Source organism: Cervus canadensis, chromosome 12 (assembly GCF_019320065.1).
Source record: "Cervus canadensis isolate Bull #8, Minnesota chromosome 12, ASM1932006v1, whole genome shotgun sequence".
NCBI lineage: Eukaryota > Metazoa > Chordata > Mammalia > Artiodactyla > Cervidae > Cervus > Cervus canadensis.
Window position 1 is genome coordinate 77,156,196 of NC_057397.1, and position 12,499 is coordinate 77,168,694.

The 12,499-nt window shown below is 45.8% G+C and overlaps 1 protein-coding gene across 7 annotated transcripts in view; it reads left to right on the forward strand.

Moving 5' to 3' along the window:
* COL14A1 (collagen type XIV alpha 1 chain) overlaps nt 1–10,702 on the forward strand; it is a 225,477-nt gene extending 214,775 nt beyond the window's left edge. For 2 of the 7 annotated variants that reach the window (XM_043484139.1, XM_043484141.1), the window contains exons 46-48: nt 6,407–6,484; nt 8,125–8,280; nt 9,847–10,702. In XM_043484139.1, coding sequence (XP_043340074.1) covers nt 6,407–6,484; nt 8,125–8,280; nt 9,847–9,926 — 314 coding nt within the window. In that variant the 3' untranslated portion in view covers nt 9,927–10,702. Of the gene's footprint in view, nt 1–6,406; nt 6,485–8,124; nt 8,281–9,056; nt 9,614–9,846 lie in introns of those variants that run through there. The other 5 variants (XM_043484143.1, XM_043484145.1, XM_043484144.1 and 2 more) reach the window with 5 other exon arrangements.
* The last annotated feature ends 1,797 nt before the right edge of the window (nt 10,703–12,499 follow it).

Sequence of the window (12,499 nt, forward strand, 5' to 3'; positions counted from 1 at the left end):
CAGATCCTTCCAGGAGGCCCAGGCGCTGGGCTCCGGCACACCAGGCACACCCTTCCTTCTCCTTGTCTCTGCACGCATGGTGGTCATAGTTGCTTCCTGCTGCTGCTGGGGTGTGGGTTGCCTCATCATCTCTGTTTGGCTTCTCAGCCCTTCTCTCACCCATGTAACCACATCTCTGCACCAAATTCCCTCTTCCTGAAAGATCTACAATGGTCCCTGGCTGGACCCTGCATTATGGGGGCATACTAGATGGCCAGTTGTTTAAGGGAAAAGGCTGTAGAGAGATGGACTCTTAGCAACTGTTTGCAAAGATTGTTTACATTTAAAACCAACTTGAGGACTTGCCTGGAGGTCCAGCGGTTACGATTCTGTCCTTCTGCTGCACGGGGCACAGGTTCAATCCCTGGTCAGGGAACGAAGATCCCACAAACTTTGCCTTGCAGCTCAAAAACAAGAAAAACAAAAATATTTATTTTCTGGTCTTGGCCAGTGAAGCACAAAACTTGGAGCTCTGTGTGCTGATACTAATCCTACAGCCCAAACAAGTAGAAACAGCAGAGCCTGGAAAAGGACAGAAAACACTTGTTGGAGTGAGTCCAGTTAATCTGCCACCTTGTAATGAGGTATTTGTTCCAGTACCTTGTACCTAGCAGGCATTCAAGCATACATTGAATGAAAAATGAAGTCTACTTGGAATGCATTGCCAGCCATTTCCCAGGCAACAGACAATATAATAACACAGCTGAAGCCTTGTCTCACATTTTCTGTGGCTTCTTGGTAGAATTACAATGAAAGCATTACCCAGGCCTTGCATATCTGCCTGGGCATAAACTCTGAGAGTTGCTCCGCATAGCTGGGATAAAGAGGGAATGAACGACTGCTCCATAGAGTGGCTGGAGACTCTGGCCTGAGTGTTTGCTGTGCTCAGGGCTGCATAGAAATGAGTCAACTCTCCGCACCCGGAGGTCAACAGGCCAAAGAAAATAGGAAACTGGGAACCAAAGGCCAGACCCTGGGCAAGTCATCAATGTGAATAAGATAAATCTTCTGAAAATCAACCCAAGGCTTGCTCCGAGCAGAAGGCAAGTGTGCAAACCAGGGCAAATAAGCTGAGGAGATGTGATAACCACAGGATTGATTTCCAAGTGTGGAGCCGGAGAAAACATGCAGATTGATTGGACAGGCAGCTCAGGGAGCCGTGTTGGCAACAAGCAAGACAGATGCAGCCTCGAAATCCCGCTTAGGGTTGAGAGGCGGGGAATGCTGTAGTTAGTTCTGCGTATAGGCTTCGGTATCAACCTGCCTGTGTTCAAATTGCGGCTTTCACTAGCTAAAGGCAAGTCACTTAACCTATCTGAATCACAGCCCGCTTTTCAGGTTCAGAGTAGTACCCGCCATCGTGGTTCTTGTGAAGACAAAGTGAGTTTATATGTGTAAAGCATTTAGATTCAAAACCTGGGGAGGCTGTGTATTGGCACAGGTGGTGTACCACATTTCAGGGTTGTCAGAGTCCACAGTCAGACTTTGTGCTTCATTCATCAGTCCCTTTGTTTGGCAGATGTTTCCTGAGTGCCTGATCTGTGTCTGGTACCAGGAATACAAGGATGAACTAAAACAAGCAGGTCTCTGCCTTCGTACATCCATAAAAGGAAATACATCCATAAAAAAAGACCTCCCTGGTGACCCAGTGGCTGAGACTCTGCGCCCCCAGAGCAGGGGGCCCAGGTTCCATCCCTGGTCCGGGAACGGATCCCACATGCCACAGCTGAGACCTGGTGCAGCCAAATGAATATGTATTCTCTAGCAAAGAAAATATTGGAGGGTTGGTCTTAGGTTAGTGGTGAGGGAGACTCAGGTAGCCCTGATGTGGTTTCTAATGAGATTTTTAAAAAATAGTATTTAATCAGTTTACTTGGTTGTATTGCATCTGAGATGCAGCTTGTGGGATCTAGGTCCCTGATATCGAACCAGATGTCGAACTTGGGCCTCCTGCATCGGGAACATGGAGGCTTAGGCATTGGACCGCCAGGGAGATCCCCCAGTGAGACTTTTAAAGAAAAAATATGACAAATGTGCCCCGCCAGGGAGGGGTGTTGATGGTGATGGAAGCCAAGCAAGGGCAGGGGAGGGTGTGTGGGAAGCATCTCTACTTTCTATTCAGCATTGCTGTGACCTGACTGCTCTAAAAAAGTAAAGTCTATTTTTTAAGTTTTAAAGATTTTCTTTTAAAAAGAAAGAAATATGAGAATAAGACCTTAAAATTTTTAATGAGAGCTAGATCTAAGAGAGATCGTAAAAATTCTCATTAAAAAAAGGAAAAAAGGAAGAACAAATAAATAATAGAAAAGACTCTATTCTAAATATTTTTTGGTAACTCCACAGAAAACTAAGGATATTTTAATCTTAGCTTAAATCATATTTTTGGAAAGTTAGGTCTTCATTTCCATCAGCTACACTCATTTTTAAAAAAAAATGACAGAAACTCCAATTTGATTGGACTCCATGATATTCATCTCTAAATGACGCAAGTAGTTGATATGGCCCATAAGGAACTTGTTAGGAAAAAACAGTTTCCACAAAAGCCACGCATGTGAAAGTAAAAGCAGGCTTCCAGCCTAAGAAATTCTGTTTGTTGATCCTTCAAAGGTCATGCCTGCTTTTAACCATCCGCTGCGTGATGGTGTAGACATGCAGTCATCCCGTTATTCTTCCAGTGTTTACTGGACCACCTACTATGTGAGAGCTTGGATCTGATGCTGGAGCAATAAATAAGGCACGATCCCTGCAGTCAGCAGGCTCCTAGTTCCAGGCCGGATGAACGTAAAAACAAGCAATGCGATGGGATCAGTGCCAAGGGAGGCGCAGATAATATGGAAGCAAATCATTCATTCATTTGTTCATTCAGTAAATATCTGTTAGTTATGTGCTATTTGGAAGGCACCATAAATTCGTGAAGCATTCCATATTTACAGGCTTCCCTGGTGACTCAGTTGGTAAAGAATCTGCCTGCAATGCAGGAGACCCGGCTTCGATCCCTGGATCGAGAAGATCCCCTGGAGAAGGGAATGGCAACCCACTCCAGTGTTCTTGCCCGGGAAATCCCATGGACAGTCCGTGGGGTCGCAAAAAGACATGACTTAGCAATAAACCACCATCACCTGGAAATATTGGGGATATAGCCATGAATCAAATAGGTAATCCTTGCCCTTTGGATTTGTTGTGCTTCTGCCTGTTACGGGTGTAGAGAAGATTTGAGTTGAGTCTTGAAGAATGAGAAGTATCTGTGGAGATGGCCAGAGTAGGAAGGGTATCACAGGAGGGACCAAGCCATGGCCTCAGGAGTCCCCGTGTCTTCGTGGACAGGGCGCAGGCACTCAGCTCTGCAGACCCCCTCTCGGCACCCAGCGGCCCCACCCTGGACCCTCACCGGAGAGACGCGTGAGGGACCTTATCATGGGCGGTGGCTGCAGGCAGTCACTCGGTCTACAGACTCCAGTGCCGTCTCAGGAACAGCTGCTGGTTGGCATTTTGGAACACTTGACTTCCTTTCTTTTGATCACAGCCTACGAGGCTCATCAGAGACACCCAGGGACTCCCGGTGGCCAGTGGTTGAGACTGCCCATCCTAAGGCAGTGGGTGCACGTTCGATCCCTGCTTGGGGAACTGAGATCCCGCGTGCCGAAAAGACAGAACACAAACCAGAAATGATACTGTGGCAAATTTGATAAGGACTTTAAAAATGATCCACATCAAAAAAGCTCCTTTAAAAAAAAGTATTTCCCGTTCTCTTTTTAGAGATCTGAGGTCTCTGAACCTGGCCTTCCGTCTCAGTCCTCACTTAGCTACTTAAATAAGGATGTTTAACATGGTTTTTTCATTCCAAAAAAAGAGATTTATAACCAAGTTCAGCTTCATGAGTAGTCCTTCAGTCTGAGAAATACAAGTGAAGACATAGGCAAGTATTAACATATAACATATTAGGCTATATGTAGTTGGAACATTTCATAAGGTCAAGGATAATGAAACCTAAAATTCTCTGTATATATATAACTATATCCTTACAGTTTTCTTTCTTTCTTTTTTTTTCTTTTAAGGCATCTGGTGGTTTAGTTACTGAATCATGTCCGACTCTTGTGAGTCCGTGGACTGAGCCCTCCAGGCTCTTGTGTCCATGGGACTTCCCAGGCAAGGATACTGGGGTGGGTTGCCATTCCCTTCTCCAGGGGATCTTCCCGACCCAGGGATGGAACCCGGGTCTCCTGCACTGCAGGCAGATTCTTTACCAGCTGAGCCACCCAGGGAGGCCCTAAGCATCTGGAGGGGCTGGAACATTCTTGTGAGGACCTTCTTCTCCTACTTTGAGTTGTATTGCAGATAATATCAAATGCCACTTGTTTTTCTCTACGTAGGTAGAAAATTTAAACAACCAGACTCCCTACTCCACAGTGGTCCCCGCCTTCTGCTTTCTTTGTGAAGAAGGACAGGGTCAGTCAGGAAACTTGTCAGGGGTTTCTGCGCAGGGACTCTTTGCTGAATGTCCTCTTCAGCCAAATCTCCTCCGTCTTCCTCTCATGAGGGGTCCTGGAGGAGCCGTCTCCTTGGCGTTGATCCGTGGGTACCGTAAGGTCACGGGAGGCCTGAGTCACCGTGCCGTTAGTCATGCAGCCTGCCGTGAGTCAGTGGTGTCCTTTCTCGAGCTCTGATTCTTTAACAGTGAGTGGGTCCCTGTGGGGAAACCGGCTCCAACTCTCACAGAAGAGGCGGTTTCTGCTGAATTCCCGGTGCGTGTTAGGGCACAACTTCAAGCGAGGCAGCATCTCCCTCTGATTAGAAATAGTGCCCACGCCGACTCTTACCCAGTCAGCCAAGCTAGCAGCTACAAATAACAACCAGGAGACTCAGGATGGTTTTCTGAACAACTGGATTTAACAATGGAGCGTTAAGTGTTGATGCGGCTGTAGTTTTTACTTTTGAGGAACCAGTCTCTTCCTGTCAGCTCCTAGAAGAGTGGGGCTCGGAGCAGGAGGTCGGGGCTCCGCAGTCAGCGCCCCGCCTTCTCCTTGCAGCGCTGGCCTTTGGTGAGCTCAGAAAGTGCCACCAAGGCCGCGTGCCGCACACACGCGTGTTAGGGCAGCCTCGCTGCGGGGGAACAGCCCCGAGGACCGGTAACAAGGAACTTTTCTAAAAGGTGACAGGTGTACCTTGACCCCAAAAAGTGGTCACTAGGAACACAGCAGACATCAAAGGACAATCTTTATCTGTGTAGTGTAGAAAAAGCTGCTATTCCCAGAGCAAATACTGCATCAATACCTTTCTTTCTGGAAGTTACAAACCAAGATGTCAAAAGTGATTGTTTTCTAGGATTGGAGTCATTGCTTCTTGGGTCTTCTAATTTGTCTACGGTGAATACACATTGCACTTAGAAGGGAAAAAAAAGTTATTTTTGATTTTAAATACTTTAGACCAGTCGCATGCCGGCTGCCTGTCAATTTGATTGTTTTCTTTTATGTATGTTCCCTCCTCGGCTTTCCCAACTCACACATAATTTCTTTGTAATTGCAAAAAGGTGTAGTTCCGCATCCCATTAATTCAAAGTATTGCTGTACGTATGAAAACAGACACTGAAGACTTTTTGCGCTTCGAGCCACGGCAACCTGGACCCCAGGCTGCTGCAGCCGTCTGTGCTGGGCCGGGCCTCCGTGCGGCCTTGTCACCTGTCCAGAAGTCTTGTGTTAGGGCCTGTTGGGACGATGAGGTGTCAGAGTGTATGTTTCTTTGTTTTCCTGCCTGTGAAAATGTATAGTTTGTTAATAGCACCGTAAATTGTTTGGAAGAAGAGGTTTGTTCAGTGGAAAAGAAATATGAATAGGTTTAGATTTTTATGGAGCTGAATCAGCCAAATCAAACACAGGCTTTCCCCGAAGCTTCCAAGTTTTTAATGGAAACTCAGGCTCTGTAGAGCTTTGCTGCCTAATTATAATTCATGCCTTTTGCAGATACATTACAGGGTGGACCCAAAGGAAAATGTTAGACATGTCCACTGGTTATTTCTATTGTGCTCCTTGCGGAGTGCCAGCCGCATCAGTCCGATGGCCCGTGTGTGCAAAACACCGGCCAGATCCCAGGGGGCTGGGCCGCCTCAGCGGAGGGAGGACTGTAAACTTGCATTGTTACAAACACAGATGACACACTCAGACACAGAGCCAGTCTTCTGTATGTGGTTGTGCAAAAGGCCCCAGTGTCAGGATTCAATTTAAAAAGTCCCGTGGTAACATAACCCCAAATCAACCCTCATTGTCCTCATCAGAGAGATCCTTGTGAAACCCAGGAAAAACAGAACTACCCAGATTTCATTTAAGGAGATTTTTCTTTTCTTTTCCTTTTTTTTAAAAAAAAAAACAACTAGGTTTCACTGGTGTGAAGGGAGAGAAAGGAAACCCAGGCATTGGAACTCAAGGTCCCAGAGGCCCCCCTGGGCCAGCAGGTAAGTCTTCCTGCCCAACAGCAAACTGCAGGATGGAGACCCCAAGTCTTCAGAGTCCCCTTGACACTGCAGGCGAGGCAGATGGCCATGTTTCCCTGTTACATCCGTGTGGCCGACTGGAGCGGCCATGTGCCCCGTTCCTTTCACTGGAAGGCCAGTGTGTTAGTGAGGAGTCTCCTCTACACCAGTCCCAGAGCATGTGTGAGGATCTTACTGTTTGCAGGTCAGGCTGGGGCTAGGCCACGCTGCAGTAACGAATCAGCCCCAGATGCTTCGTGGACTGACACGTACCCAAAGTTTGATGTGGGTAGGCTGACTTTCCCCTCATTTTAGAGCAAAGGGCCTTGAGGAGAAAGGTCAGCTTTCTGAATGGAGGATGACAGACGTCCTTTCCGGTTATATTCCACGGGCTGGGACTAGTCACAAGCCCCAGCTGAACGACCTGGAGGCTCAAAATCTAGGGGGCACATGGCCTGTGATGAGCACTCACAGTCTCTGCCACCGTGGCCATCTCACTCCATGGGGCTTGTGCAAGTTTTGGGTTTTGTGAATTTTACTCTGTGCTTTTAGGTTGGCCTCCAGATGGCCATACTTGTTTATTAGAATTATAAGTCTTCAATCCTACTGGCATTTACAATCCCAGTCTTAAGCATATTGAATCTAATGACTTACTGGTTTTTCTTGCCAACCTATTGATGATTTTGGAAAATTTTTTTTGTAGGAGAGATTCCTAATGCAATAGGTCTGCTTTGAATATAGATACTCCTGTTATTAGAGATTGTATGAGGAACTGATCTAGATCATGCCTTATACAGAACGAATGCTTGGTGAATGTTAATTGAATGCAACTGGATTCACCAGAGATTTGCAACAATTTTAAAATACAGGGTGATATGTGTTCCTGATTTTCATTTTGGTTCTAGTCGAAGAGATTCATTTCTAGTTGAAAAAGGCCTTTGAAACACTGTTGAAATCCAGGTCTAGAACAAAACAAACACATGAGCCAGAAAAATTCCAGTCTGACATACTTCTTAAATTCACAAAAATTTTAATCACCCTCTCACTTTAATTCGGTGTTACGTTTTCAATTGATACAAGCTAGCCTAAAGAAAGGTTGGATTCATATATTGGGTCCAATTTCAGAATTTTCATTTTTCTCCTGCAGTATAATTTCTTTCAAACTTAGAATAATTTGTTTTAATCGTCTGGGGCCATAACCCAGTAGGGGTTCCAGGTTGAGGTCTGGTGTGTTCCTGTGTGTGGAAACGTGTGTGTGTGCACGTGTCCTCACACTGGATCCGTGGGAGCCTGCATTGGGAAATGGAAGCTCCATAGAGAGCTTGGTGGTGGCCTGCTCCTTTCCCTTAATATTCAAGAGGTGATGAAAAAGAATGCATTTTGCTTTCCAGTTTCCTGAGCTGATTGAAAGCATTGACCTCCAGGCGAACGTGTGATTGCAGTGTGATCCTCTATCCAGCAAATCTAGTTCAGAAATAGAGCTCATTGAGTAGAAAGAGCAGACCACCCTAGTTGTCAGAACGTGTAAGATGGCTTCTTATAAGAGTTAGTTTACTTGGTGGTCTGAAACCTCACCCGTGATGATAAGAGACCAACTGTTTCCATTGGTGGTCTCTCCTTAGGGCCTTCTGGGGAGAGTCGGCCAGGAAGCCCAGGGCCCCCTGGTTCTCCTGGACCAAGGGGTCCACCAGGTCACCTGGGGGTCCCTGGACCACAGGGTCCGTCTGGCCAGCCTGGATACTGCGACCCTTCCTCGTGTTCTGCCTACGGCGTGGGAGGTAAGTGGGCTTTGAGCAAATCTTACTGTCTTAGTACCATAATGGCGGGGGGAGCCTCTGAAAGCAGACCTGTTTTGAGCAGGAAACAGAGCTCAAATTGCTCCCTACCTTTTAAATTATCCAGAGGCCTCTCCTGTGAAGTGCAAATTATGTAGAGGTCACCTCTTAAGGGGAAATTTAAAATAGTGCCCATCTAAGTATGCCTTGCTTCCAGATGGCCTCTGACCTCATATGTGATCATTGAGACACATCTGAAAATTCTCTGGGGCCTCTCCTTCTGTGTTACTTCTGTGGTGTGGCCATGATGTCCTATTAAATTTTACTCTTGTTTTGGGGACACCTCAAACTTAGAACTTTCCCCATAGTTAGGAGAAACCTGGAGATTCTGTTGGGTGACATCCTTCCCACCACATGCATTTTAAATGACCAGGGATTATTTTAAGAAGCAAAAGTGGCCACACTGGCCTTGCCTCTTATTAACTACTGAACTGAGATCCTGAAAAAATTATGCTTCCTAAGAACATCTGTGGTCTCCAGGCTAGAGGGTTGTATAACGGGACATTTTCTAACATAGTCACTCTTGGAAGCATCAGGAGAGAGGTTCAGAGATTGCTTTGGGGCAATAAAGCAATTAGCCGATGAATCGAAATTTTCTGCTTTATAAGAAGAAGTTTAGCCTTATTTCCCAGAGGGACTGGTCAGAGTCGTGCTGATGTGTTTTTCTCTGTTCGTCTCTTCCCTCCCCATTCTCTCGAACTTCCCTGTCTCTCATTAAGATCTGATCCCTTACAATGATTACCAGCACTGACATGGAGCTCTTCCCCTCTGATTCTGTTGGTGGCAGACACAGAACTGTCCTGCTGACCATGACCACCCAGCCCTGCCCCCGACCGCGGGCACGCCTCTCCCCTGCCCACCTGCTTCCCCACCTGCCCTCCCTCTCCTCTCCTGCCCTCCCTGCTCCAAACACTTAACCGCGATAAGACTGGAACTTAACCAAGTCGCGTGTCAGTTGTCACAAAAACCAACTGGTCCGTATCAGCCTGGGTGAAGGTGTAAGTTTGGCTGCCGAGAGTTGTCCCAGACTTCCCCAGGAGGAGCCCAGGAGCAGTCACTTCACGGCGCCTTCTCCCCTCTCCCTTCGCACACACACATTGCTGGGTCTTTCTTCCTGCCCCCCTGCTGCCTGTTTCTCCTCTGATCACCCCCCTCTGCCTGCTGTCCCCTGGTGTTGGACTTCTAACATGAGGTTGGTTTTAAATTTTATTTTTCTTTCGTCACTCTGCTGATATTCGGGTTTTCTTTTGTAAATAAAACATGTCATATTTAAGCAGTTTGGCTAACCATTTCTGCGGTGCGCCTGACCCTCCTTTTACTAACCATCTGGAACCTCCTGGAAAAGGTGTGCACAGCCTGCTGGAGTGGGGCGCCCTCACCTTCTACCCAAGCAGGACATCTCTGTACTTTAGAGACCAAACCCGTGCCTCTGCGGACCCAAAGGAGGGGAGGACACCAACCTGTGGCTCCTGGGTCCTGTCAAGCCCCCACCCCACTCTCCCCCTCCAGCTCCCCATCCTGACCAGCCAGAGTTCACCCCTGTCCAGGATGAGCTGGAGGCCATAGAGCTGTGGGGCTCTGGGATCTGACAGTCTCGGCGGAGCTCGGAGGACCGACCGCGAAGGCGCGTAAGGCGACGGACCCGGGAGGGAGGTCACCGCGTGGTTGGTATGCTTCCTTTGGGGGCTTGTTGCATCAGCCTGTGTCTCCTATTTGGACACTGTTAATATTGTTATATTAACAGAAAAGTGTATCAAAAAGAAACTCCTTAATCCATACACCACAGGACTGATTTTTGCTTGTTGTTTTAGTGGTGTCCTCAGAGAAAGATTGGCCCTAAAGTTGAATTCTGGAATCCTTTCTGCATCGGGTGACCGCGAGTCCTAAAATGCAACAAGACAGAAATGACTGTATTTGAGGGAAATGGGGCCCCAGAACAGGAATTCAAAGGGATTCAAAGATGATGTCATTTATCCTTATCCCCTCTAGGAATGACCTTGGTGAAAAGAAAAAAAGGGACATGATTGGAGAAACTACCTCTTGCTTAATTAATTGATCTAACTCTGAGATCACTTGGTCACTAGCTTCACTGGTATCCAAGAATATGTGTTAGAATATGGCCTTTCTGAATTTGGCAACTGTGAAACTAGATTCAGTTCTTTCCAGTGGCTTTTGACGTATAACCTAATGCCTTCCCACTGACTCTGATCCAAAGAGTTCCAATTTTGATGACCAGTCGATCCAGCAGTATGTTCCAGAGCTTGCCCTCCTCAACCACATGGATTACTTTGTACATGCAGATATGTTTTTGCAAATCTATTTCCAACCTTTCTTTAATAAGCAAATAAAATTTTAAAACAATGTACATATGTTGATTCTTTTTATTTTATTCCATTTCTATATGTCACCTTAAACTTGTGTTGTCTTGGCTGAGGTTTAACCAGAAAAATGATGGCTGCCTTCCTTTGGACGCGCATTCAGGCTTTCATTCATTCAGAGTGTGGTAGGACACTTAACAGAAAAAAAGCAATTGTCTTGAGCCTAAGCGACTGGCAGAATTCTGTTATTCATTTATAACCCACCAGACAGCAATGACTGAAAATGTAAGACTGATGCTAAATAAATATTTGCCTGAAGAACTTATCCTTTGGGCTTAAGAAAAACCTTTAAAACTCTAGGAAACAAAGAGGAAATGAGGTTGAATCTAATAGACTCTAATTCTAAACTATAATTTGCCTTTTGCTCATAAAGGAAAACACTTGTTTAGTCGCTCTTTGTGACCCCATGGACTGTAGCCTGCCAGGCTTCTCTGTCCGTGGGATTTCCAGGCAAGAATCCTGGAGTGGGTTGCCATTTCCTTTTCCAGGGAATCTTCCCAGACTAGGGATCGAACCCAGGTCTCCTGCATTAGCAGGTGGCTTCTTTACCACTGAGACACCAGGGAAACCCATGCTTGAAAAAGATTTTGGGTTCTATTAATTGTTGAAAATAGAAATTTGAAAGAGAACCATAAACTGAATGTATATTCCTTTTTTTTCTGTAGCATCTAGTGACAGGTAATTGCCAGAAGTTGGGACAGGGTCCTTTATCACCAGAAGCTGTATTCTTCCTGAATCAGCAATGACTCTTGAACTTCTTTGGGTCCCCTTACCACACGGCTTGGTTTAAGACCTTTTCATACAAAATATTCAAACAAAAATGTCTACGTATTGCCTTTGGGGATCCAGGTAATATTTTTTTTGGTGCCTGTGCAGGAAATGAAAGCAGATGGTGAGCAGGTGACCAACAGTGGTTCCCTGTTAGTTATGCACGTGCTTCCGCACACAGAAAGCAAGGCTAATGAGAAGGGAAGCTAGCACAAGACTGGACGGCCTGACCCAGAGTCACCTGAGAGCTCTCAGCTGAGGGGCTGCATCGTCCGTCACCGTGTTCCCTTGCATCTCAGGTTTCTTGGTCTTAAGGGGGTAGAGAGGATATTCTATATGCTTTGATGTTTGGTCCTTGGAAACGCATGGACTACTGTGTCACTCAGAAGACACTCAAAGTTTGTTATAGATGGTGAAAGATCAACCACTAGAGGTTCTAGACATTCATATCATTCTTGAATTGTGCAAATAAACTTGGCTTTGATTTTACTTGGTGATCTAAATTTGTTTATTTAAGTTACGGGAACATTTCATTAGTTTGGAATTTGTCATCAGTTGGACCCTGTTCATGAGATTTTTATTGAGTGAAATGTTCATAATAAAAGGTGTAATTCAAGTTCAAGATTTTTATGTTTACAATACTTTGCCTTGTAATAAAAGCTGATTCTGAAGTGCATTGTTATTGACTTACCTATTTTGGCAGGAATATACTGATATATTAACTTATACTTTATATCATTTCTGAAAGTAATCATTTCATAAAAGGACATTACCCTTCAGAATTTTAATTTGGTTAGAAACTCCTGATTTCTAGAATTACAGACTTAGGACAGAGTGATTGAAGAGTTCAGTTTAGGAGGTAATTGAGTGCGAGTTGAAGCTCGGAAGAGCAATCTGTGTGTGTGTGCGCGTGCGCTGAGTCGTGTCCGACGCTCTGTGACCCTATAAACTGTAGCCCGCCAGGCTCCTCTGTCCATGGGCTTTTCCAGGCAAGAATCCTGGAGTGAGTTGCCGTG